The sequence below is a fragment of the Larus michahellis genome, chromosome 19 (assembly GCF_964199755.1).
Source record: "Larus michahellis chromosome 19, bLarMic1.1, whole genome shotgun sequence".
Classification (NCBI taxonomy): Eukaryota; Metazoa; Chordata; class Aves; order Charadriiformes; family Laridae; genus Larus; species Larus michahellis.
The window spans coordinates 8,435,966-8,463,907 of NC_133914.1; the positions used below are offsets into that span (position 1 = coordinate 8,435,966).

The window sequence follows — 27,942 nt, forward strand, 5'->3', positions numbered from 1 at the left end:
GCAAATCTAGCAGGCCGGATCTTTTCCTTCTTTTATGATTATAAGCAGAGCTTGACTTTCCTACCCAAGGCCATTACACTTGTACTGGATCAGACCACAAGTGTATCTAGCCCAGTATTTTTGCAGTGGCTAAGAACAGGGCCCTAGGGAGGAGAGTAGAAACAGGGAAAACCTGCGGTAAGTAGTTCTTGCGTGCTCCCCCAACCTCTGTCCCCATGTGGCACAGGGATTTACAGAGCTGGATGTGGCTTCTGTGGATTTACTAACCCTCAAAAGACGTCTGTGGTGTCACTTTATCTGTTTGCCCCAAACCCATGGAAACTTTCAGCGTCCCCAGCATCCTGTGGCGGAGTCCAACAGCTTATCTGCATGTCATGAGGAGCGGCATCTCTCCTTGTTTATTGGGATTGCAGAGACAGTGAACATTTGATCATATCCCTCTTCCCCCAACTATTCATGATTTTATAAATCTGTCATATTCCTCCTGAGTCGTTTAATTTTCCAGGTTAAATAGTTCTCGTTTGTCAGTGATTTCCTCTGCAGGAATCACACTTTTGAGCATCTTTGTTGCATATCTTTTCTATCTGGCAGCAGAGGCCGAGATGGGACCAGAACTGCAAACAATTTTGGAGATGCTGGCACACCATGGATTGATACAATGGCAAATTAATGTTTTCTTTTTTTTTTTTTTTGTGCTATACATATTTCCTAATAATTCATAGTATTAGACTTGATTTTTGACCACTGTGGAACAATGAGCTGGTATTTTCCTGAATGGTTGCGGTAAGCTGAAAGATTATTATTTTACGTATAAAGGTAGGATGGGTTTTTTCCATGTCTGTAACTTGATGCTGATCTATACTGAATGTCGTCTGTCATTTCCCTGATGAGACTTGTGAGGTCCTTCCATAGATCTGCAGTTAGCCTTTGCCTCTGTGACCCTGAGCTCAGTGTCTTCAGCCACTTTCACTGACATGGTGGAGGAATGCGTTGATGCAGGGTGGCAGCGAGAGCAGGTCCTGCGTTGCCGGTGTCGTGCGGGGGAACTAGCTTCTCCAGCAAGGTGCGAGTTCAGAGTTGGAAGTGCAGATCCACGAAGCTTTCAGGACGCAAATCCACTTCTGCTGAAGTATTTATGTAGGTGGGAGCTAATAAGACCTGTGTCACTGTTTTCCTTAGGGAATGCTCCTGGCAGCTGTGGGCAGTCAGAAGTCTCGCTGATGGAGAAATGGTGCCTTCCTCTGCCTCTTCCTTCCTTACTCTTGTGCTGCTCACTTTCACCCTTGTTCGTACCTTCTACTCCTTCATGCTGGGACAAACATTTTCCTGTCCACTGTTTCTTACCTTAATGAGGTTAGTTTTAGCCCAGATTAGTCCTGTGTGAATGCCTGGGATAGCAGTGTGTGAGTGTGTATAGCAGGGACAATATGCAGCAGGGAGTGAGAAGGCATCAAATCCAACTCTGTCAGCATGCACTGCTCCAGCAGCTGCAGCGTTAGGACAGTTTGGGACATCCCTGAGCAAGCAGCAGCAGACCTATTACTTGTTTAAATGGCTGAAGCAGAACAAAGTGTAGGAATCCAAAATTGCAACACAAGGAAGGAAACTTGTGTTTTCATCAGATCATGGACCTCAGGAAAGACAACTTGTAAACCTTGTGTCAAATGGGCAGCGGAAGAAAGAGGACCTGGGGGAATCTTTGAGTAAATACTATCAAAGGACACCTCCATGGGTAGACTAGCTCAAAAACCTGGAAAGTGCCAGCTTCCTTCTGGAGTGTTATTGTATGGTCTGAGGGCCAGAGAGCCATTGCCGTGGCAATAGATTTTTCAAATGCTGCTTTAATGAATGAATGTTCAGAACAATGTCAAAAATAGGCCATGGGACTAGCTGTGCTGCAGTGCATCAAAAGACAGTCAGGGCTGCTGGGGAAGCCCAGTAGCAGTGGGTTGGGGTTCAGTGTGATGCCCTGTAGGCTTTTTTGTGTGAATCGAACGTGCCACTGTGGCTTTTCAGAGTTGCTCCATGGCAGCAGCAGGCAGCCTGGGACCCTGCCCTTCCAGATTATTAGCAGAGCTGCTGCTTTCTTCTGAAATATACTTCAAACGATGATGACAGCAGCCCTACTGGTCCTAGAGAAAAAAATTGGGGCATGCATTAGAAAGCTAGGAGCGTGCACTGTCACGTTGAACACTGGGGATAGCTGGGGCTGTGTGGGTGGGGATGGGAGGTGCATGCCATTGTTCTCTAATTGCACTGTTGATCAGCACACTGGGAGATGTTAGGTGGTTGTTTTCTGCTTAGCCTCCCCACATGACTTTGCCCTATAGCCACATTGCTGTCTTGGCCTCCAGACACTGGTGCAGATGTGAAGTGTAGCTTCTTTTGGGCCTGTACACTTCCTTTTCCCAAAACTCTGCTGTGTCCCAGCTTTTGAGATCTGCTGGGAGTTTGCCGAATTGCATTTCTGTGCCAAGGCTGGGCAGGCACCCACCCACAGGTGGGCAACCAGCCTGTCCTTTCATTTCTGTCCAAGGCAGAAAACAGATGGTTCAGTAGCTGCCATAGTTCAGGGCAGTCAGGAGCTGTGGCAGCTCCCTAAGCTGTTCTTGTGGTGGGTGTAAGGGAGCTAAAAAGCTTTCATTTTAGCACTTACAAACTTCATTGATTGAGTTCTTCTGTGAAGAAAGTCACAAGAATAACCAGTTTTCTGTGCTACTGGGTCCGTGAGCTCGTTTTTTTGGGAGGTCTTTTGGAGCGGTCCCCATTTTCTGCAGGGTTTGTGGGGATCTGTGTGAAAACATCTGAATGGCAGAGCTAGGCTCTTGGCCAGGGAAGCTCACAGCGATCAAAGGAGGGTTCCTGCCTAGGAGCTGGCTCAGATGTCCTTCCACCACTCCTTAGGAGAGTGGAGTTTACCCTGTATCAGATGGGGTGCGGAGGAACATAAAATACCCTGTAATTTTCATGCCAATGGGGATGTACGAGTGCCCGTGTGGCTCTCAGGTGTAATGCTAGGAAGAATGTAAAAGTTAAAGCTGTCTACGCCAAATGAGCAAAATGATTCAGAGATGGTTGTGAGTCCTTGGAGCTGCTCTTAATAGGTGTATCACAGAATCGCAGAGTCACAGAATGGTAGGGGTTGGTGTACCAGGCATGCCTTTCCCAGCTCTGTACATGTTGCTGGACAATAAATTGTGTGGGTTTATGCTTTTGGGTACTTAGCCCATTTGTAGTGTGGCGCTTGTCAGATGTGCAGTCTTAGCCCTGTCTGACCTGGATAGGTGTTTGGGGCAGGACAATGCAAGAGCCCAAGAAGATGATAAGAGCTCTACTGGATGAGAGCAAAGATTTACCTACCCCATATCCCATCTCCAGCAATGGCTGGAAGTGGTCTCCCAGGAAGGATAGGGACAGGGAAACTGTGCAATGATGCAGGCCACAGGATTCTCCCAATGTCCAAGTTTTGGCTCAGAGACTTGCTGAATTAGGAGGGGGTCCCTGTCCCTATATGTATTAACTTGAGGGATTTTTCTTCCATGAATTTATCTAGTTGCTGCTTTATGAACCCATAAGGACTTTTAGCTTCCAGAATATCCTGCAGGAAGGAGTTCCTCAGCATAACACCACGTACAAGGAGGAGAGTGCTGAACAGTGAGCCCAACCAGGGATGAGCGGAAGAGGGAGCGAAAACACCAGCAGGAACGGGAGCTGATATTACTGTCCCAGCCTTCAACACAAGTACGACAGAAGAAGGCGGAGGGAATAGAGCTGTGCTTGAAGGGTAAGATTCGTGGTGGCCAAATGAAGAGGTTAGAAGATCAAGTGTAGGAGGCAAGCTTGTTAAAGTGACAATGCAGAAGATGGGTCTGAGAAGAGCTTTTACCATACACTAAATATCTGGGGAAAATGAAAGTTTGAGAAGCGGAGGGAGGTAGACTGACGTGACGTGGGAGAGAACAAAAGGAACAGAAGAGAGGGCACTGTAGGTCAGACCAAGGTGCCCGTCTCCTCAGCATCCTAACTGCACCAGTGGCCAAAAGCAGATGTTGGGGATGAGCATGAGAATAGCTGACATACAGTATGATTCCCCCCGCCTTGCCCACTTCCAGGGACTTCCCGAGTCATAGGATTTTGCGTTCTTTGCATTCAATAATCTTTGATGTTTTCTTCCATTAATTTTTCTAATAATTTTCTGGATCTGTATAAACTTATTCTGCAAGTGGTGATTTCCATGGTTTGGCTGCTTGCTCTGGACCTTCCCGCAGTAGTTTCAGCCGATGCCCATCAGTTTGTGTTTTATGGATGGCAGCAAACATCAACTTCCTCTGCTTCTCTCCTGATTTTTATGGCTCTGTCTTAATACCTTCTTCCCCCATCAGCTGTTTCAGGCTGGAGGGACTGATCCTGGGCAGTCTGCTTACATGCATCTGAAATGGACGAGCCAGAAGCCCGCAGCACTCAAGACTGGGCACTAGTTTTCCCTGCTGGTTTACATTCCTCCTCTAATACTCTGGGGTTTGTACTGCTATTAAGATTGAACTTCATAATGTCTTCGTAAATATTGCAGTATCCCTGAGGAGTCTGAGGTCTCTTTCCTCAAAAGAGGCAGTGTTGGAGAATTACAGATAAAAAACCAACGACAACTGGGTACAACGTAGACAACAGGAACAGACAAAATCCTGGCCCTGTGGCAGAAGAGTTGGGAAGCTTCAGTTAGCCTGTGGCCTCCTAAAGTTTGGATCCTCTTGACTTTCAGCCAGCCCATGGGTGGTTCAGCTCCAGGCAGCACCTTGACACTAGCACGTTATGGGGGTGAAGAGAAGTGACGGTAGCAGCCATGGCCCCTGAAGCCCTTGCAATGCTGACCCTGATGGAGGTGGGAGGGAGGGATGGAGGGGTGAAGGAGGTGGAAGACAAAGGCGCCACTGAGCTGGGGCTGTTTTTCCCATGCCATCCGCAGGATGCTGCCAAGTTTGTGACTCACTGGAGAGATGCCTGCATAGTGTTTGTGAAGTCAAACGTGACAGTAAAATCTGTTTCTGAGGACACTTACAAGTAGCAGCACGGGTCACCAAGTCAGAGAAGAAAACCATGTTCCTCAGCTTTGATTCCAGTGTTGGATGGGGCAGTTTTATTGAGGCAGTGTGAAGAAGGCAGGAAGGTAATTCTTGAGGTCCCCAGCTGTCCACCAACTCTTCTGCTTGCCTACAATACATAAAAATGTGTTGCTGAATTCAAAATAAGGCAAATGTAGAACTTGTCAAAATAGGTAACTTGTCTGCTGCGTGCACAAGGCACGTTTTGATACCTGGCAGATAGGAGCAGCATGCTGGGGGGCTCTGAAAGTATTGATCCATTTCGGATCAAGAGCTCTGGAGTACAGGTACATCTTCCTTGCCATGGGGTTCCCAGGGTAAGGATGCCACCAGCTGCAGGGCTCTGTTTGGCACTTATGCAGGCTAACACAATCGCGTATTGCTGGAAGGAAGATGCTGCACCTAGTCACCAAATGCTCAGACCTGGTCTCAGCGAGTCTTTATTCACGAGTCTTTACAGTGCGAGGCAAGCAGTGATTTTGAAGGGAAGCCAGAAGAGAGCGGTAGTAGGTTTGTAGAGAAAAGCAAAATCTCTGCTGTGCACAGTAAAGCAACAGCAACTGCGCCTGCTCAAACCCTGTTGCTGCTCAAAGCATCTGCCCTGATCGACTGGGCTTGGCTTGATGCTCTGCTTCTTTCACATTGGCCCCGCCAGCTCCATGTATAAAAATTCCTTTTATGATGCTGGAAGCAGAGCAGCACTAAGTTCATTGGGTGATCAGACTGCGTAGGGTCAGTGTGACTCGGTGACCTCCCAGCTCCTCTCCTGCATCTGCAGAGCCTGCTGCAGTCTCCCACACTTGCTGTAGATGTTACTTGGTGTCTTTGTTTTAGTCTCCTTGAACGTTGTGCTGACTGTGGTTATTTTTGGCTGCTGTCTCATTATTTCACATGTCTCTGGTCTAGCATTGTCTAGTCAATATTCAGACCACTTCCAGATTGCTTAGCTTGTTCTGACTCTGAGAATTTCCTCTCCCACTAGATGCAGACATTTCTGAAACAGTTCATCCCTCAAAATACAGACATCTCTAAAAATCACTTGCCATTTTGCCTTTGTGTTCAGTGGGGCCAGGTTGCCCCTTTCCCCACCCTGTGTAAGCAAACACATCGTCTGCTTCTCCTCAGCTGCCCCAGGAGGTTGTATGGCACTTGCAGGTGGCACATGGCGTTGATGACACATAGTGGACTCTGGCTCTTATCTAGTCTTAATATCTTTTTTTATACCCTTTTTTCTTCTGGAGTATTTTTCTCTTGTTCCTATGAGTATGTATCATTGTGTGGGGTCAAGAACTAGGTGCTTGAAGGAGCTCATAAAAGGCAAAATAAAATTAAGAAAAACTTTCCTTCCTTCTGTCTTTAACTGATTGAAGCTCAGTATCCTCATCTGCTGCAATTTGTGACACCCATATCCTTATTCTATATAAACGGCAGAGAAATTCTGCTGTACAAATGAAGAATGACATGCTGGACTCCTCCCAGACCATTCCACCCTGGGGCAGGGAAGAAAAATCCCACTGATGCTCTCACCGTGTTGAGTGGTGATACAAGCATGAATTGTCAGAAGCATTACCGCATTTGAGCATAATATGTTCACACTCCATTGCATACGTTTGCAACACCAGAAACCCTTTAATTAAAACTGCAAATGTATATGCACAGGCAGCAGAATCCAACAAACACACCTAACCTATACTTCAGGTAGAAAAGCGTGCGTTAGAACCAGAGCATAGTCTAGTCAGCTCCCCCCTGACCTGCTTGGCCATCTGGGACCGCTAAGAGGAACTCCCTTGCTACCCCAGGTTTTGCCGATGTATGTCCCCAAACCTGTCCTTATGCCTGAAGTGACTGTCAGCCTCCTAATGCAATCTGAATACATAGCGTGGAGACCTGCATTGCCTAAGGCTCCCTTTCCCCAGGTGTGCGCAAACACTCCCAGCATTGTGCTCAGTGCAAAAATACAGTTCCCACGGGTATTCTGAGTAATAACTTAGCAGAAAACAGAACAGGGAGGATCTAAGCTCACCCCAACATTTGGGAAGGTGGAGGGAGTAGCACCAGGTTTACACCCCATTCACAAGAGCATGGACAATAGCCGCACTCTGCTCCTCCCCTAAAATTAGACCACCTGTCAGCTGAGGAATGCAAAACTCTTAACTTGTGTGCATTCGACAGTGTGGAGGACCCCTAGGACATCCAACTACAATGGGGCAAATTGCTATTATCTCTGAAGTAGAAGGCGGCAAAGGCAGGGGCTATGAGAATGAAGAACCACCCACTGTACGCGAAGATCAGGTTCGAGACCATCTGAGGAACCTGAAGGTGCACAGGTCCATGGGACCTGATGAAATCCATCCATGGGTCCTGAGGGAACTGGCAGATGAAGTTGCTAAGCCACTTTCTGTTATATTTGAAAAGTCGTGGCAGTCTGGTGAAGTTCCCACTGACTGGGAAAGGGGAAACATAACTCCCATTTTCAAAAAGGGAAGAAAGGAAGACCCAGGGAACTACAGGCCGGTCAGTCTCACCTCTATGCCTGGCACGATCATGGAGCAGATCCTCCTGGAATCTCTGCTAAGGCACATGGAAAATAAGGAGGTGACTGGTGACAGCCAACATGGCTTCAATGGCAAATCGTGCTTGACAAATTTGGTGTCCTTCTATGATGGGGTTACAGTGTTGATGGACAAGGCAAGAGCAACAGACGTCATCTACCTGGACTTATGCAAAGCGCTTGACACTGTCCCGCACGACATCCTGGTCTCTAAATTGGAGAGACACGGATTTGATGGATGGACCATTTGGTGGATAAGGAACTGGCCGGATGTCCGCATTCAGAGGGTTGTGGTCAATGGCTCAACGTCCAAGTGGAAACCAGTGATGAGTGATGTTCCTCAGGGGTCAGTACTGGGACTGGTGCTGTTTGTTGGAGACATGGACAATGGGATTGAGTGCACCTTCAGCAAGTTTGCCGATGACACCAAGCTGTGTGGCACGGTCAACACACTGGAGGGAAGGGATGCCATCCAGAGGGACCTCGACAGGCTGGAGAGGTGACCCCATGTAAACCTCATGAGGTTCAACCAGGTCAAGTGCAAAGTCCTGCACCTGGGTCATGGCAGTCCCAGGCACAAATCCAGGCTGGGCAGAGAATGGCTTGAGAGCAGCCCTGAGGAGAAGGACTTGGGGATGCTGGTGGACGAGAAGCTCAACATGAGTCGTCAATGTGTGCTTGCAGCCCAGAAAGCCAACCGCATCCTAGGCTGCATCGAAAGAAGCGTGGCCAGCAGGGTGAGGGAGGGGATTCTGCCCCTCTACTCTGCTCTGGTGAGACCCCACCTGGAGTACTGCATGCAGCTCTGGAGTCCTCAGCACAAGAAGGACATGGACATGCTGGAACGGGTCCAGCAGAGGGCCACAAAGATGAACCGAGGGCTGGAGTCCCTCTGCTGTGAGGACAGGCTGAGAGACTTGGTGGGGTTCAGCCTGGAGAAGAGAAGGCTCTGGGGAGACCTTACAGCAGCCTTCCAATACCTGAAGGGGCTCAAGGAGAGCTGGGGAGGGACTCTGGATCAGGGAGGGGAGCGATAGGGCAAGAGGTAACAGTTTTAAACTGAAAGAGGGGAGATTTAGATGAGATATTGGGAAGAAATTCTTGGCTGTGAGGGTGGTGAGCCCCTGGCCCAGGTTGCCCAGAGAAGCTGTGGCTGCCCCATCCCTGGAGGGGTTCAAGGCCAGGTTGGACGGGGCTTGGAGCAACCTGGGCTGGTGGGAGGTGTCCCTGCCCAGGGCAGGGGGATGGAACGAGATGATCTTTAAGGTTCCTTCTAACCTGAACAAATGTATGATTCTATTGCCTATGATGAGTGCTGCTTTCCAGAGTCTACTGGAAACCCCTACAGCTTCAAGAGAAAAAGAAGAAATGAATAAGAAGTGGCTCTAGGCCAAGAGATTAATAATTCTCATTCATCTTTAGGATTAGGTAAGGCTAAAACTTAACATATATGATGTGATCTTACCCTTTTGATGATGGGTACTGCGGAAGACCAGCAGTGCTGTCACTGGGGGCCCCAGCTCCCCCAGTCACAGTGAGGGATGTGGCATTATCAGTATAAAAGTGCAAGTAAAAAGATAAAAAAACCCCGAAGATTAAGTGCAAAATGTGCTCGTGAGGGATAGCAGAGTTCTTCTAGCACTTGAGAAACACGCGTGGCAGCTGGCAGCATTTTCATCTTCGCATAGCAAAGAGCACATTAGGAGTGGGTGCCAACATGGGTATGTTGGGGACATTCTGAAACCCAGAGCTTGTGGGGCTCGTACCAACACCCAAATCAGAGCAAGGAACACAACACGTAGGGTAAGATGCTTCTGTGCATCTGGAGAGCAGCAGTGTCACAGTTCTAAGGACTTCTGGCAGAGATTATCTGTGTAGGTCTCAAGTAATAGTCATTTAATTGCTGTTCCTGAAATAAAAGATGGTTATCTCTCAATTCATAAAGTATTTCAGCTAGCATAAATGTTTCTAGATAAAGGTTTTTTGCCTCTATGCACAGCTGTGAACTGACTGTGTGTGCTTTTTGCAAACAAGACAATATAGTCCCACTGGGAGGTTATATCGAATGATGCTGCTAAAGAAACATTTTCATAAAACTGTAGGTAATGATGAGCAAAACTGAGTGTGCAGAAAAAACTAAATTTAAAAACGGGAAGGGTAATTTAGAGTCACAAAAGTACTCTAGTAAATGTCCTCAATACTGAATTCTCACAGGTGTTAAACAGGATGCCATGGGCAAAACCACGCAGAGTCAAAAGAGCCCCGAAAAACAGTCTGTACAAACAGGGGGAGGATGCAATTGATAATGATAAATATAAATAAAGTTAGGAGATACATGCACTTGTTGAGGAAGACCAGAAAACCCAATGAAAAATCAATGGGGAAAGGTAGAACCAGAATGAGTCATTTAAATAGTGAATCCTGGTAAATTCACTGCAGTGAGTCGGTTAAATTGTGTGCCACATTTCACAGAATCCCAGACGGGCAGGGGTGGGAAGGGACCTCTGGAGATCATCTCATCCAACCCCCTGCCAGAGCAGGGTCACCCAGAGCAGGTGGCACAGGAACGCGTCCAGGCGGCTTTGGAATGTCTCCAGAGACGGAGATTCCACCACCTCTCTGGGCAGCCTGTGCCAGGGCTCTGCCGCCCTCACAGCAAAGAAGTTTCTCCTCATGTTTAGGTGGAAGTGCCTATGCTCCAGTTTGTGCCCGTTCCCCTTGTCCTGTTGCTGGGCACCACTGAAAAGAGCCTGGCCCCATCCTCCTGACACTCTTTCTCTTGTGAAATTGGGTTTGGGCTTAATGTACTCTAGTGAAGAACCTTGTAGATCAGGCAAAAATCTTTTCTCCTTGTAGGTATTTACCGGCCACACATTTTTGCCTTGATATTTGCTTTGAATAACAGGTGGTTGGAGATTCCCCAGGCTTCCTACATGTCTCATCGGAAAGGAGTTTTTTCAAGAAATCGAATCCAAACAGATGCTATTGTGGTTCTTGGTTTAATGCAGGATTACCCTTGTTGTTCAGGTGAAAAACTGTGATTTCTTAGAGTTTTAAAGGGTAAAAGCACTCATGACTACTTTACTGAGCTTTCCCAAAATTTTCCTCAGCTTTTCCCTAAATTTCCGCTTGTGTTTTTGATGCGTGGACCCTGGAGAGAGAGGGGGACCATTCCCAGGGGAGACAACTACCATCCAGAAGTCGGTGCCTGAGCCCGTGTCTAAGCTCCTTTCATCATCAGTGGGCAGAGTACGATCCCTCAAAGGGTGATTCCTCTCCTTGTGTGGAAAGTCATGTCTCCCCGGGAAGGGCAGATGAAGACGCTCGAGCGTCTTTTTCTCTTTGAATCTAGAAGACTGAGGAGCAATTTGTAGGTGTCTCTCTTGCTCTATTTCACTACTTAAGCAAGGTGAGATGCGTCAGACTTGGGGGTGTAAATGCACGGTCCAGTACTGCATACAAAATAATGTCATTTCTACTGTCATTCTTCTACTCAGTATTTCTTGCTGATACAGCCAAGGGCGTCTGCCTCTGAGCTGCAGCAATGCGTCACCTCTTCTGTACATAAGGTTTCTGCTGTGACCATTTAAGCCTTTTCAGTGTTTGCAGGATACGGCGCTTCGGAGTCTTTGATCTCCCTTTATCAGTGACTCAGATGGCTCTGTTTAACTGAACTGTCCATATTATATTTGCCACTGCCACGGTTTTTTTTGCTATTTGTGAAAATTCTCATCTTCTTTTCTTCGTATTTTTTGCTAAAAAATGTAAAATAGAGCTAGGATGAGAACTGCTCATTTTCCAAAAAGAGAGAGAGAAATCTCGAGTCCGTACCTTCATGTCAGATCGTTCAGTACCTTTACAAGCTGAGCAAGTTATTGCCTTACCAGATTTATTTAACAAGTCCTGTTTAAACATCCCCCAACAATATTAATCAGCATTAATAATTGAATATTGAATCCTGCACCATTCCTTCTGATAAGTTGATATCAGTGACAGACTAGCGAAGAACAGTCACGAACAGGCAGTGTAATTTAGGCTGGAAGTACCCCTGGAGGTCTCTCACCGGAGGTCCAAGCCCTCACTCAAAGCATGACCAGCTTAAAGCAGCCATTACATCTAAGATAGTATTTTATATTGGCTGATTCCCCTCAATCTTATAAATGTGCACTTTATTTGTAATACTAATTTGTTACAGGTTCTGTTTCCAAGCACTGGGGTTGGCTCTGGCTATGCCGCCAGGAGGGCCTTCTGCTAGAAGACTTCTGATACTTTCTCTTAACATATTTGTTTGTAGAAGATGTTGCTTTGCGTCTCCTTCTCCTTATTAAATTAAGTAGATTGACCCTCTTTCATCTCTTGCAGTAAATCATGTCAGCTGGGGAGGTATTGGGGAGTTACAGGGTAGAGTAGAGCGGCTTGGGGAGTAGCTCTGGTAGAGCTCTGAGTACCTCCAGGGATGGAGGTACTCACAGCCTCTCTGGGCCCTGTGCCAGTGTTTGACCAGTCTGAAGGTGTTGGGGGGAAGGTACTAATATCTGCTTGGATTTTTTTCTTCTTGTAGCTTGTATCTTTTGCTTCTTTCACTGTGTTCCTCAGAGGAGAGCCTGACTCTGTCTTCTCTACACTGGCCCATTCGGTAGCTGCAAGCAGCAGCAGGTCTTTGTCTTCTCTTCTTCAGGATGAGTAAACCCAGTTCCTTCAGTGTTTCCTTGTATGTCCACTGCTCCAGCCCATGGCCATCCTACAGGCCTCAGCCCAGGACATCTGTGTCTTTCTTGTACTGGGGCAGTCACAAACTATGCACTGCACTTTAGATGTGGCCTCGTGAGAGCCAAACAGAGGAAGGATCACCTCTCTTGACCTGCTGGCTGCAGACATGCTGACACAGCCTGACCTGTGGTTGGCCACCTTAGCCAGAAGGACACGCTGCTGACCTGTGTTCAACTTTTCATTCTCCAAGAGTCCCCAGATCCTTTTCTGTGAAGCTGCTTTCTAGCCACCATCCCTAGCCTGTCCTGTTGCCTCAGGAGCAGGACTTGGACTTCATTTTCCTGAGGCTGCTGTCCACTCCTTTCTCCAGCTTGTCAAGGTACCTCTGAGTAGCAGCCCCGCCCTCCAGCGTATCAGCCGTGCACTCCCGCACCTCCCAGTCTAGTATCATCCATGAACTTGCCGAGAATGTGCTCCATCCACCTCTGTTGTCAATAAAGACATTAAACATCATCAGCCGCTGAGGGACACCACTAGTAATTCATTCATGCAATTAATTACTGAGTTCAATTTTCTGCTTCATTCAAAGATTTGAGCGTTTCCTCCTAAATCAGGTTCTCCTCTGGGCTTCTGAGCCAGCCTCTGACATCCACAGAGGGGATCAGTGACTCAGTCCCAACATCCCTCTCCTGCTCTTTATGACAAGAGGTCATATGAGCTGTGACAATGTGGCCAGAGGGTCTAAATCCTGACTCGTGGCCCACACCGAGCTCTTCACCAACCATTATCTTGTGCGGACACAAACGCATGTTATTAGCCACGGTCCAGACTCTGTAGGAACCAACTTTACGAGTGTGGTTTGGTGGAGCAACAAGATGGGTGGTTCATCAGCAATACTGGTCCCTTCCCAGGGATCTGTGCCCATAACCCCCTTCCTTCCTGGTGGAGACTGCGTTGGACCATCCCACATCACCTCCTGGGGTGATTGTTTCTTCTGTCTGCAGAAACCCGTTGTCTTCACAGCAAGGTCACCACTCTGCACCCAGTTGCTCACTGAGCTTGAGCCTCTACTGGCCTCCATGGTAGGGCTTCCCCAGGGTGCTGAGTGTATTGGGGGGAGGTCCTACTCCATCCAGGTGCCAGCTGATGCTGCAGGAATGTTTGGGATGTACAAGGGGAGGGAGGAAAGGGAAGAGTGGCCCTTCTGCCTCACCCCTCTGCCCAGTCGCCTGTGGAGGTAGCTCTCCATTTCTCCCCCCTTCCCACAAAGGGGAGTGTAGGACTGGTCCCACTGGCAGAGCTTGCTGAGCCCACCATGGTCTCTGTGGTGAGGAGCCCCTCACGTGGGAGCCAGAGCCACCCCCGCAGGCCCCCTCTCCCCTGAGCTCGCCAGGAGCTGTGGCCTGGACCCAGCGCTGCATGCCAGCCCTGCTGTGCCCTGCCCGCCTCAGGCTCTGCCGGCTGTGTCCGGGGGACCAGGCCGCTCTCGCTTCCCAACCTGTGGCCGATGCCAGGTTAACCATTAACTCCCTGCTCGGAGGCCTGCTGGGGACAGGGCTTTGTTCTCGGGGCACTGCAAAGCTGCTCGCTTTGGCCTCTCCTGCAACGCACTGGTGACGTTTGTAGACGGGACCCTGCCGGGGCCTGCACAGCCGTGCCTGTCAGCAGACAGCCGCGCAGCAGGGCTGTGGCCCGTGCGGCCTTTACGGTCTGTGGGCAGTGTGAGGGAGGGTGGCCCAGGAGCAGGATGTGGTCATGGTGGGGAGGGAGGGGACAGGCATGTGGCCAAGGCCAGGCGCACCGCAGTGCACGGTGTGCTGAGGTTCCTCTCTGGGCGCACAACGCGGTGCTCCTTTCAGCTTCCTGAGGTGCACGAGACCAAGCAAACAGGTTGGTGACGCCCCCCCTCCCCGAGAGCGGGAGGTCCCTTGGGAGAGGGGTGGCGGGGTGCCTGGTGTGCATCCAGTGCCCGGTGTGTGCGGCGGGCGCCTGTTGGCAGCCCGGGCCCCTGGCCAGCAGGAAATGAATCACCTTCAGTCTCAAAGGCTTCGCATCGGGGCGCCGCAGTCTCCCTTACCAGTGCTGTCTCCTCCCCACATCCTGCTCGTCGCCTCTTGGCACTGTGAAATAGGAAACTCCTGAGTGTTTCCTCTGCTGGGAGCTCCACAAAAATGCTGTAGGCGAAGTCCTGCTTCAAGGCAGACAGCCTGAGCAAGGGTGCAGTTCAAAGAGCTGCAGTCACCCTCCCCTCAACTTTGCAGTAGCCCTCGAACACACTGGGGATGTGCCTCAGGCCCAGGACTGGACGATGCTAATGCTGAGCACCAAAGAGGGACGTCAGATCCTCCCCGCAGCTGTTCTGGCTTGCTCAGGTCCCCCTGCCTGCTACTCCCTGCCAAGCACAGAGGGGCTGTTTAAAAAAAGCCCTGCCACCTCTGGGGTGAGCTGGGAAGAGATCTACATTTAACGCATCAGAGTGTGCCCACGTGTTATAATCGCTGCTCATTGTCAGCAGCAGCAAGGAGGAGAGGCGTGAGCATTCGCAACTGCTCATCTCCTGGGTGCGAGTGGGTGGCAGCAGAGGGCAACAACAGCTTTTGAAACAGCAGGGAGAAACTTGAAACTCCACTGGCATAGTGTCCTTGGGATGTGACTACAAGCCGTGTGAAGTCGGGATGTGACTACAAGCCTGAGCAGTCTGGGCTGCAGGAGCAGTACTGGCAGCGATAGGCAGTGCTGACTGGCAGCAGCTCTCACATCCCCCATCTGCAAGCTGGGCGTGGGGGGCTTGCCCCTTCCTCAGTGGCCACCAAATGGCTGGGGGTTGCATTTTCTAGCTTCCAGGTCTTGTTTATGTTTCCTCAATCTTTGTCTCTAAGGCGTCTTCGGGAGACTGGTGCGGTGCTGAAAAGAGGTGTCTGCTGCGTGGGCATGTCCATGAACAGGGACCCGAGTCCTGCACGTGCCTGACCCTCCACAGCCCAAGAGCTTGCACGTGGGCAGAGCATGCAGAGTGCCAAGCGCTGGCGCGAGGGCCTGTCGTCCGTTGGTTGTGCACAACCTGCCTGCGCGGACCAGCAGAGGAGGGCCCTTCCTTCCCTTGGCTATTTGGAACAGGCTATTTTTGGAAACCCTGTATAACCGAAGCAAATGGACCGTAGCTCCTCTCTGCAGTTTCATTTCTCCTAATTTAGCACTCAGAAATGTGTTTAATTAAAAAGTTATTTATATAAATATATATAGTCTAACTTATACTGTGAGAATGTTTATATTCTGAGCTCTTATATTGATTTTAAGCATTTTTTCTTTCAGGGTGAGATTGCCTCTGTTCAAAGAAACGGTAACGTACCAGGAATCCACAAGGTGTTAAAGACCACACCATTCATCCAGACTAAGCAAAGCTTTCACCTAAAAGGAATAAAAAATAAACATGGCAGAATTTACAGGTTACAAGGAAACCTCAAATCGGCACCTACGATTCAAATTGCAGAGTCTTAGTCGCCGCCTTGATGAACTGGAGGAAGCAGCCAAAAATCTGCAGAAAGCAGAGGATGAGCTGCTTGACCTCCAGGACAAAGTGATCCAGGCAGAAGGCAGCAACTCCAGCATGCTGGCTGACATCGAAGCCCTGCGGAAAAGAGTGCTGAAGATCGAAGGCAAGGATGAAGAAATTAGGAAGGCTGAAGAGCTTTGCCGGTTAATGAAAGAAAAACTTGAAGAGGAAGAGAGCCTCACCCGAGAGCTGAAGTCAGAAATTGAACACCTTCAGAGGAGAATGGCAGAGCTGGAAAAGCTGGAAGAGGCCTTCGGTAGGAGCAAGAACGACTGTACGCAGCTGTGTCTTAGCCTCAATGAAGAAAAGAACTTGACCAAAAAGATATCTACAGAATTAGAAATACTTAGAGTGAAAGTGAAAGAACTGGAAGCATCTGAGGACAGGCTGGATAAAACCGAGCAGAGCTTAACAGGCGAGTTAGAAAAACTGAAATCCTTAGCGCTGAGCTTTATCAATGAAAGAAAACATTTTAATGAAAGAGAAAAGCAGAACGAAAAAATAATCCAGGAGCTAACACAAAAATTAGAACAAAACAATAAACTAAATAGGGCAGACCAAACTAGAAATGCATCCAACTTGCTAGAAAGGTCATCAAATAATCTCCTGGACAGAAATGATTTGAGAATTGAAGATGACTTAACTTCTGCATTGCCCTCTAAGGAGACCAGGAGGAAGGGAAGTGTAGATTACCTTAAACATGTAGAAAATGAAACCAGGAATAAATCAGAAAACCAAAAGAATAAAAATCAGGAAGACAACAAAGTGAAAGATCTCACCCAAGAAATTGATAAACTTAAAGCTCAGATCAAACGTTTTGAATCTTTAGAAGAAGAACTTAAAAAAATGAGAGCCAAAAACAATGACCTGCAAGATAGTTATTTAAGTGAACAGAATAAAAACAAACTCTTAACGGGTCAGCTAGAAGAAATAAAAATGCAGATAAAGAAACAGAAAGATTTGGAGAATGGCGAGGTTGAAAATGAAGATACAAGCTTTTCTAGCAGAGGAAAACATGACAGACCTAAATACAGAGGTGTCGCAGCTGATTTGGCAGCTGCCAAGCACAAGCCAAGGGAGCTCTCACCCCAGCAGCGCCGGGAAAGAGCAAGGAACAGAGATTTCTCTGTCAGTAATGACAGCTACAGCCATGGTGGTAAGCAGGTGCCCAGCCCAAGCCTAATGAACAGAAAAGCAGGAAAAGCATCTGGTGCATCTGCACTTTCAGACACTGCTGTGACAGATACAAAAAGACTGGAAGAGAAATCCACTTTTTCTTCTGGTCAGAAGGAAGGCTGCATCACACAAAATGAGGGGAAGAGATCAAAAGAGCAGCCCTCTGTCCTCAGCCGATATCCTCCTGCTGCACAGGAGCAGAAATCTTGGAAGTCACCTTCCAAACCTGTTGCTGACACAGGGCCAAGAGCCAAAGCTGAAAAGCCATCTCAGGTGCTCCGTGGCAACAGCCAAGCCGGTGCTGACGCACGGGATGAAAAGTCAAGTAAAGGAGAATCAGCGGCTTCTTTGCCAGAGAAGATGAAAACAAGCCAGGCAGAAGTCAGTGACAGCTCAGGGGACACGCTGCTTGCCAGGGGTAGTCACGCTTCTTCCAACAGCACAGGTTCGGCGTACAGGTACCACCTCTCCTCCCATGTGTCGGTGTTGGACTCCGCTGGCTCTAAAGCAGAAGCAGTGAACACTTCTGCTGCATCACACAAACAGCCCTTGGAGGGGAGGGCTAAAAGAGCAATAATCTCCCAGGAAAAAGAATTTGCAAGCACATCACTTGAAAGTGCGAAGCTTTCAACACTAGCAAAGCGTTCCCATCGCTCCAGGAGTCAGGAGGACATTCTGCAGATTCTCACAGGTCTTGATAAAGAAGACGTGGAGCAGTCTTCAACTTCAGCAATGGATCATGTAAACGCTGGCTTAAAAACGGACTCCAAAACCATCCAGAGTAACCTGGAAAAAGTTAATTCAGATGAAGAATTGGGAAGAAGCAAAAAAGCAATCACTCACTCAGATTCTGAGACAAGAAAGAAAGGTTCCAAGCAGTTCTCCAATTCCAGGGGAGTTTTTAGAGCGTCGCTTTTTGAAAATGACAAAAACACTGTAAACGATGAAGACTCCAGCAAGTGTATAAAACCGTCAGATGCCAGCGTTGGAGAATTTAAATCCAGGAGGTCATTCAGCCCAAGAGAAGCTCTGAGATCAAAAGCTGTCATTAAACCTGCAATTGTTGAAAAGGATACGAAGGCAGTCATGGGAGGGACTGTTTCTGAGGCAGAGTCAGAAAAACAGAAGTCTGTTTTTAAAATGGTAACAAATAAAATGACAAGCAGCATCACAATCTTTCCTTCTGAGCCAACAGCTCCAAGGACTAGTGCAGATGTAGCAGCAAGGGAAAGGCACGTTACCACCAGCAACATCAGAGTTGCTCCAAATGAGCCTTCACCAATAGCAAGCAATGTCCCCACACCCTTTGAGATATCAATTAATAAAAGTGCTCTGAAATTATCTGAGATGGACAGAACTGGCGAGGCAGCACCGAGAAGTAAAGCAGAAACAGTGGTCTCCAGAAGCAGCATTGTGATAAAGACTTCTGAACTCACGGAGAGGAACAGTGAGCCGCCTTCAGAGACAATCAGCTGGAAGAGCCATGGGTCTTCAGATGCAGCTTCATCCGAAACAAAACATGTCACTGTGAGAAGTTCTTGGAGAACACGGCAAGGCTTACATTCCCTGGAAGACTCTCAAACCAAAGTGGAGAAAAGTGCAGCTTCCAGCACTACAAACGCTTGTAGGTCCTCAGTGGACCTCTCAGAAATGGAAGCGAACAGTACAAAACCAAACTCCCTGGAGCAGACCTCAGCGAGGACCAGTGTCACGGCTAATTCCTGGAGTGCCCCTGAACTGGGGTCCCGAAGGACCAAAAGTAACTTAAGTGCATCTGAACTGCTAACACGCAGGAGCTGTGCAAGCGATCCTACAGCAGCTTCTGCTTGGCACCGGACCACGCTACCTGTAAGTATCCTGTATTAAACAGACTTGTCTTTCCGTTGCTGAGGTTTTCCAAGTTGCCTGTTAGTTGTAGGGTGCCTGATTTGAAATTCTTACAGTTTATTTTCTTAAGTGCTGCCCTCTCCCAGCTCCTGCTGTCTTCAGTGGAGCATCTCATATGTGAAGTACCCAATTTAGACTTCTTGCAATTAGATCCATCTGCTTGGGTCTTGTAATCCCATATGAGTAACTACATCGTAGCATTTGGTCTTGCCAAGATTAGAGAAGACATAGTCACAGCTTATGTAGGATATGGTATGCTTTTCAGAGTGGCTTTGCACAGCACTGTCAATTTGGAATAGTAGTGAAAAAATGATGGAAATGAGCAGATTTCAGTAAGGTGCCTCAGGTGGAGCTATAGCTCTAATGGCAGCTGTAGAGATATGGCTCCTTTTGGTGAGATGCATGGTTTCCCCATGTGAAACCAGAGCTGAGAGCCGGACTGGAAATGCTTCCTGGGCCTCTCCTAAACAGATGACTGGTGACTGGTTACAGAGGGCTACTCCCTTCTTGGTCTGTGGCAATATCCCACCTGAAAAGAAAGAAGACCCACAGGGGTGGCCGTGCGCTTTTTCTGTTCCTTTGGCTGGTACCAGTGAGGGGAGTCCCTCAAAGCAGGGCTGACACACGCAGACTTGAGCTCTACTTGCCACCGGAGCTGCAGGCTCCAGTGTATTTCAAGCAAGGTCGCTGGCACCAAGTGCTGCTCCGGTCCATTAAACCACATTGTGGTTCCTGTTGCAGCTCCGGGCTCTGCCCTTCACTTAGAGCTGCTGTAAGCAGCTGCGGCCATTGCCAGTCTCCAGGAGGAGCCAGCTGAGTAACTGACAGGGCTTGTGGCAGAGGGGACAGATTCATCACCAAGTGACTCTGGCATTGACAAAGATGAGGTTGTGAAGACGTGAAAGGAGTTTTACATTTTCGAAACTTCTCTTTCACTTCTGCTTTGCTTTGCAGAGTCTATTGCCTGCTGTCACAAAGTGCAGGTTGGCCTTCCAGCTACATTTGGATGCTAAGAATACATCAGGTGCTTAAGGCATGATGTCTGCCATTCATCAGCACCAGTGAGCAACCTAAATACCCTGTATTGAAGGGGACGCCTAGGAATGGCGTCACGCAGACACTGTGCTTGAAGCAGGTGATGGAAATCATGGGGACAAGGGTGTTGCGCGCCCCCGTTTCTGTCCTACCTGTAGGGTGAGAAGTTCCAAGCCAAGACCATCTTCCTGGCCAGGGTCGCTCATGGGTCACAGGCAGTCTGTACTTCTCTCTCATGAATCCACGCAGAACTGACATCACTGAGGTTGTCCTTTTGCATAATGGCAACTTATGTGCTTGGGGAAGGGGAGGTCCATCCCTGGCCCTCCCTTTATCCAGGCGTTTGAATTCACAGCACCCACAACCGCGAGTCTCACAGCTGCAGAGGTCTCCACTTGCAGCTGGGCTCACAGTGGTCAGTCATGAAGCCCTAAAGAGTGAGCACTCAGGTATTTCTTTCCCATCTTCCCCCTAGCAGCCCACCCAGGGCTGAGTGTAGTTCTGCGGTACGTTCTGTGGGTGGTCTCAAGGTCGCTCTCATATCAAATTTGTTAGCTCTGCGGTGTGACTACAAACAACAGCTGCCGAAGTGTATGGGACAGAGCGAACTGATCTCTGTGTGGTCACCCTGGGTATCCCTGATGGATTAGCTGGCTTCCAGCCTTGCCTGTGTCCGCAGTGACAAGCAGTCAGGAAAGCGATCGCATGGTTAGTTCACGGAGGGCTGCTGAGCATTGAGTTAGGTATCTCTCTGCATCGTACTTTAAAATAAAATCACCCTGACACCACACAGTCACAAATCTGAATTCTCGGTCATAAATTAGGTATATTTTTAGCTTGTAAACGAGGAGCATCAAGTTACCCTGAAAGACTGCAGATACACAGATATACCAAATTTCATATATTTGGGCAGCTCAAATTATTGCATATGCCCTTGGAAAAAACCACCAAGTATCTGCCTTTGAAGGCTATCTTCAGACTTGTAATATGTGTCATATCACAAGCAGTCTGTTTCTGCTGGGATTTGGGTTTCAATTAAAGATGTAGCTATTTCTCTGGCAGAAGGCTTGGCGCTGATCTGCGCTAACTTTGCACATTCAGCTTTCCTGTGAAGGCATCACTGTCGCCTCTTCATAGCTCTGCTATCCAAAGCTGAGATTGCCTTAGGAATCGTGTTTGGGAAGCACAAGGTCTGTGCTGGTTTTGCCAATATACATCTTCCGCTCCTCCATTAAATACTCACGTCTGACGATTTGCTGCAGCACAGCAGGAGCCTAAAGCAAGCTGGAAGCTCAGCTCCTGCCTCTTATCCTGTCCCTCAGGACAGACCCAAACCGAGCACCTGGAAATAATTCTTGCAAGGAGATGCCAAGGCACAAGATATAATTTCAGCCTCCTGTTTTTGTACCGCTGATGTAGGAAAAGGTTCCCAGTGAAGCTAGAGGAGGTGTTGGCCGCCTTTAGCAATACCTGTGCTACAGAAGCAGCAACTCCTTTGGGCGCTGCTGTGGGAGACCCAGCAAGGAAGAGGTGCTGAGGGATGGATGCTGTAGCCTGAGGACCAGCTCCCTCTAGTGCTTGCAGACAGCCTTCCTCGGGCTCCCATAAAAGGCATGAGGAGGTGCAAGACCTCAAGCAATCATTCTTTTGGGCTTTGTGTTTCAGATAACGAAGTTGGTATTTCTCTGGTATGATGTTGGACTGGTGAAAATTTGCCATGCCCAAACTAGTCCAAAAGCACTGGCAGGCAGCGAGCAAATGAGCAGGCAGCAAGGCAAGATGAGCGCACTTAATTTGTTTGTCTTGTGGCTGTAACATTAATATGACTGGAGCTGGGCTGTGTGCTGCATAAATTAGGTAAAAACCTAAAGGCAATCTTCTCTTCTTGTGTACCTTCTTATGGTGGGCGGTTCTCATGGAAAAGTCTCACTGACAGCATCCAGGGGTGTGCTGCCTCTCACCCCTTCTCTCCTCTGCTTAGGGATTAACAGAAAGTGCATCCATCACCATTTCGCCCTTGCTGACGTCACATAAGCATCTACTTAAGCAGCCAGCCATGCCACATCCCTGTGTTTTCATCTTTCATTACTTTGTCAGTACTGAAAGATGTCAGACCTCATAACTTTGTCTACGGGTTGTGTTCTGTTTTGTGCTGAGGGTCACAGGCTGTTCAGAGCAGCTTCCAGGGGCTTGCCAGTGAGCAGCCTCCTGCAGTCCGCATGCACCTGGCTCTGTGAAACTCTTTGAGACCAGCATATCTGGGTTGATAGTCAAAAATTCATGCTGCCTGACAGCAGAGACAGGACTGACACTGTCAGATGCACAAGGGCATGGAGCATCTGTATGCTCAGCCAGTGCCCTCATCTCTAAAGACAACTACTGTATCAGAAATAGGTGCCCAGCCCTTGCTAAGCTCTCTAGGTCCGTCAAGATGACTGCCATTCATTAAATTAAAATTATCACCTCACTTTTACGAGCAGCCTGGCCCGTCATAGTTACCTCTGGCCCATGGTTGGTTGGAGGTCCCTGTCCCTGTGTTGTGTGTGTTCACTGAGGTGCTGCTGTTGCTCACATCTCGATTCTCTTGTAGGGCTTGGATCACAAGAGGGAGGTCAGGTCCAGTGTTTGCTGGATGTCATCCACAGCTCAGGGCAGATGTCTGCCCATCCAGACCCACCAGATGTCACAGCTTCTTTCTGAGGGCCCATCAAAGCCTGGTGGCCAGCTCAGATGCTTTTCTGCCAGGCACAGGGGCCGCTGCCACCCCCTTCCCCGCTGTCCCTTTTGCCACAGGGCAGGGACCAAATTTGTTCCACTAGTGCCCGCAGGCCCTCACAGGGCTGTGCGCTGGGCGGTTCAGCAAACACGATGCCATCCCCAAAGCAAGCAGAGCTGATAAAGCCTTTAGCAGTGCAGTGCAGCCCTTGCGCTTTGCCCAGTGATTGTTTTGTTTCTGATGGTGCTTTACAGTGTGGTGGAAGTTTTCCAGCCAGCAACAGCAAAAGCGCTGCTGTCTTCTCAGGGAGCTGGAAGGCGCCAGGGACTCCTCACCCCGTGAGTCACAGCAGGGTGCAGTAAAAGACATGGGTGCCCCAACCACCCCTGAGGCAGCCCGTAGGCACCTGAGTCCCAGGGTTATGACCCTATAAATGTCTCTGCAGACATTCAAGAAAACATTAGTGAGTTTAAAAGTGCCATTTAGATGCCTATAGCAGGAAACGGTGTAGGACACTGCCACATCACATCCTCATTGCCAAGAAAGTGGGAGATTCAGGTTGCTGGCACCCCCATCCATGGTAGTTAAAACCCAGAGTTAATATTTTTAAGAAACTGCATCAATCACTGAACTGTGGGATTTTTCTGCTGCCATTGGTCCCTCGTGGATACCAGTATTCTAGGCCCAGCGAGCCACGCAGATGGAGCTCAGATTTGTGCATGGGTCACTCAGCTGAACAGAAGACTCCACACCCATAAAGCTGGGTGGTTTTAAATTACTGGATGGTTTTAAAAAAAAAAAAAAAAAAAAAAAAAAGAAAACCTGTATGAAACAGCACGTAAGCGAGGACATGCCAGAGCTGGCCTGTGCGCGGAGCACCTTGCACTGCAAACCCAGGACCAAAAACCCAGCACTATTCCAGACCCCTTCGTAGTCCCTGAGTCCCAACCCTCTTTATTTTCCTTTGAACAGGATGAAAGCAAAGATTTTGTGCCCAGTTCCAGAAGAAAACAATACGGCTCTTCTGAGTACCTCTCCCAGGTTGACACAGCAGGGAAAAGGCCAGCCACTAAGATGGAGCTGCAGGACCCCGAATCCAATACACACGCTCCACTGGGTCTGCAAGCGGAGGAGCAGGTATGTGAGGTCAAGGACCATCCAGAAAAGGGAGTTACAAGGCAAGAAGCCAGTATCTGAACTGACCTCCCAGTAACATAACTCAGAGAACTTGTCCAAATGAATGTAAGCCTTTTAGGAGAAATCCAGTCTTAAATTAGCACTGTCCAGAGCTGGACTGTCTACTGTATTGCCTCGGTAAATTATTCATCACGTTCCTATACCGGTAAAATGTACTCCCTTATTTTTCTGTTCTAAACTTATTTCACCTAGCTTTACAGCTAAAAATTTTCTCCAGGGAATAAGAGGCACTGCATCTAGTCATCCCCTGGCATGTATTGGACAATCAGGGCTGGAAAAAACATTGGAGAGACAAAATCAGAGCCCTTGACTTTCCTGCTTCAGCTGGCTGCTGTACTACTAGGGTGCTTGTCGGCTGCTACGTACCTGCTGCTCTGCCTCCAAAACCACATCTTCCTGGACACATAGAGAAATGGCCCATGTTATAGTGACCGTGACTTACTGCCTGACATATGAAAAGCCATATATTCCAGCCTTTCAAAGGGCACTCCCTTCAGAGGAGTCCAGGCAGCCTTTAATTCTTAGGTGCACAGCCATGCTTAACGTCTGTACAAAAGACTTTCTTTTTCTCCTGGCATTCCCTCTCTGCCTCTGCAGCTGCCCAGAGCAAAGTGCATATTTCCATTCACGGATCACCCACAGCAGGAAACATCTTAAGACCTCAAATTTGCCATCAGTGTGTCTTCCTGGACGTGCACAGGAGTGGCTGAGTCTTCATGTGAGAGCAGCAGGGCTGCAGCGAGGCAGCTGAACGCCCTACATAGTCACATCTCGGTGACGTTGCACAAAATTAGGAGCCCAGAGGGACGTGGTCCCAGCTGAGCTTTGCAGACTGGCGTTTAGAGATAGGTAGCGTTTGCAGTAGGAAGCAGTGAGCTCACACTGTCCCTGTTGGTAGCTGAGGAAGGGGACTCCACAGCGATGCTCTGTGTGGTGACCAAGAGGTATCACCCACAGTGACGTTCCTCGGGCCAGATGGAGACTCCTGTACCTGAGGCTGCGCTGTGCTTCCTTTGTCTGCACAGACTGGGTCAACAGCAAATAAAAACCTGGGTAAAGTCAGGTCCCCATAACATACACACGGTCATTTGGATCTGCTGTCTTGCCCAGAGCTCCACTGACTGTTACAGGAGCACGAACACCTCGCACACGGAGATTCACACGTTAGAGCAGCTCCATCTCCTCTGTGCTGTCAGGTGTCACACATCTCACTTGCGAGATCCACATGCCGAGTGTGGAAGTGGGTGCTGGGTATGCTACGGCAAAAAAAAGACAATAGGTCCTGCCTGTGTGGGGCAGGGCCCGGTCATTCTGCTTGGGGCCTACTCAACTGTAACCGCTGGCAGAGCCCGTATCTATCTTCCAAACCGATCCTGCCACTGCCCTCCCCTGCCCCACCATTGGGCAAGGATCCTGCTGGGCTTTGGGGTCGCTGCCTAAGGGCAATCACAACACTATTCCCCAGAGCAAAAATGATGCCAGAGGCAGCTGTCAGTCTGTGATGCTGTGGGGTTGTATTTTACAGAGCGCTTCCCGTGCCTGCTGGACAACATCTCGGAGATGAGTTGTATTCCCTTCTGCTCAATGGACGTGCTGCACGGTGGAGCAAGAGGCAGGACAGTACCTAGCTCTCGGGCATCACAAGCTAGCCTGACCGCAGTTTTCTAATGTGATTTGCAAGGTACAGGAGCTTTACCAGTGAATTCTTTTTCTTCATTGCTGAAGAGGCAGCTGCAGAGACTTTGCTCAGGGGACTCGCACTTCTCATCTCTGTACCTGCAATCTTAATCTCCTTCATAGGATGATAGATCTGTCTCCACATGGAAACCTTGACTGCATAGCCACTCTGAACCATGGTACTTCTTGTTAATCACTTGCATTTAGACAAAAATCCCAGAAGTATCCCTGTGACTACGGTCCACCAGCCCATGACAGCTGTCCCACATGGCTCCACACGGGGCTCAGTCCTAGGGAGAGTTTGCAGTCTCCTAATACACCCTTGTTGGCTCGGATTGTGGTCACCTCACTACCTGTGTTCCCAGCACCGCCTGTGTCTCAGCAGGAGGAGACCATTCCCCACTGGTTGCTTTACACGTTAAGAGAGAAGGAGAGCAGAAAACGTTGTTTAGAAGCAGTTTCTTCTTTATTGCTATCGGTCTCTGCAACAAGCTTTGCCTGACCTACTCATCACCAGCTGAGATCTCACGCCAAGTCATCATCCGCTGAGCCAAACCAACAGCAGTTCACGCAGCAGTGAAACTTCCCCCTGACTCGGACTGAGGTGCTTTTTTACCTGAAGCTTTATGTCCATCACGCTCTGCAGGCAGCACTTCTGCTGCTCGCTCTCAGCAGTTGAGCTCTAAGGGAAAAAGAAATAAGTGCTTTTCCTCGTAGACAAGCAGAACGTCCTTGTTCCTTCCAAAACCAGGGTGGAGACAGCAGGATTAGACCCTAAGTTGAGCTCCAGTATGGCTACGTAGGCAGCCTAGGTCTGTGCCCCTCTTCAGAACCACCCCGTTCACCGTATGTGGGACCCGAGTATGGTCAGAGGCTGCTTCAAATACAGAGGTCTGTTACCCTTTCAGTGCCCACAGGCCACCGAGCGCAGATGGCATCACTGTCGGGGAAGGCACTGCCCCTGCAGCTCCAGGAGGTGCTCAGGTGTTGGAGCAGCATCTGCCCCGCGCGCAGTGCTTGTATCTGGCTCACCCAGCCAGACCTCTGCCAGTCCTTCCCTTACACCCCACCACCCAGCTTGGGGCTGGCCCACGCTTGTCCTGTCCTGGCCCCAACCACCGCTGACCTCCCCCGGTGCTTTCTTCCGCCTGTCAGAAACAGTCGCCCCTCGCTGCGGAGAGACGACGGCACCACAGAGGGGAGACGGTCCCTTACCTGTTTTGGAGGTGCTGCCACCCCGCAGCTCCTGTAGCCGAGTTGCACCCCACGCTCGTTCCCACACCTTCCAGACGAGCAGCTGCCGCAGCCGCGCGGTGTGACTGTCTGCGCGCGCCTGCCCGCGCTGCCTCCTCCCTCTCCCTTGCCATTATATGCCTCAATTCTGAGAGGCAAATGAATCAAAAAAAACCAGAGCTGGTTGGCAAATATCTATGGAACCATTTATATAAAAGGAAAGTGATTAAATTCCTTTTTTTTTGTGTTAATAAAGATTGTTTGGAGGAAGGGAAAGATTATTTTTGAAAAAAAAGCGTTTTCTTTTGCAGTTTTTAGATGGTTTCCCAAACCTATCTTTTTAACCCTTCATTTATTCTTTTATATTTTATGACATGTATAAGTGTCAAGTTGCATAACAAGACAAAAAGATAATGCTTTTAAATTAGTACTAAGTGGCAGCTCTAATAATGTTAAAATTAAATTATATTAAAATAAATTATATTAACTGCTATCTCTTACCATTTCATGACATGGCAGTGCTAGTGGAGAATGGCATAACTATATCGAGTAGAACGGCAAAAAATTTTTAAACTCAAAGTCCAAACTAGAAGTGGAAGAAACTGAAATTCTGAAGTTAAATTCAGATTTCTGAAGTGTCCCATGTTTATCAGGAAATACTGAAAATTAGACATTTTGCAATCTAAAGCCACAATGGAGATTTTTTTTTTTAATGAGCCTGTGAAATTGTAATACCCACCCTGAGAGCCCTGCTGTGCACAGAGATGAACTGTATGGCAGGATCACCGCCCACCCAGGCGAAAAAAAGACATTACAGATCGCTTGCTTGAACAGCATCAGCTCCCCCGGCCCGGTCGCACAATCCCGCGGCTGAGGGACACAATTGCAGCCTGACCACAAGTGCCACATCTCAGCAGGGCTCTCACAGGGCTGGCTCGCTTGCCGGCCTCTGCCAGCCTCAGGATGCTACGTGCTGACTCTTTGTCCCTTATTTTAATTTTTAAGGAAAATATTTCCCTTCAAAACTCAACACGCTGCCTCAGGTCCTCTTCCATCTGCATGGGAGACGCTGCTCTGAGCCAGCCGCGGCTGCGCTCCCGCGAGCAGC

The 27,942-nt window shown here is 48.8% G+C and overlaps 1 protein-coding gene across 2 annotated transcripts in view; it reads left to right on the plus strand.

Annotated features, from left to right (window-relative positions):
• LUZP1 (leucine zipper protein 1) overlaps window positions 1–27,000 on the plus strand; it is a 41,368-nt gene extending 14,368 nt beyond the window's left edge. For both annotated transcript variants that reach the window (XM_074563323.1, XM_074563324.1), the window contains exons 2-4: window positions 15,673–18,937; window positions 23,700–23,864; window positions 25,450–27,000. In XM_074563323.1, coding sequence (XP_074419424.1) covers window positions 15,791–18,937; window positions 23,700–23,864; window positions 25,450–25,488 — 3,351 coding nt within the window. In that variant the 5' untranslated portion in view covers window positions 15,673–15,790 and the 3' untranslated portion in view covers window positions 25,489–27,000. The remainder of the gene's footprint in view (window positions 1–15,672; window positions 18,938–23,699; window positions 23,865–25,449) is intronic.
• The last annotated feature ends 942 nt before the right edge of the window (window positions 27,001–27,942 follow it).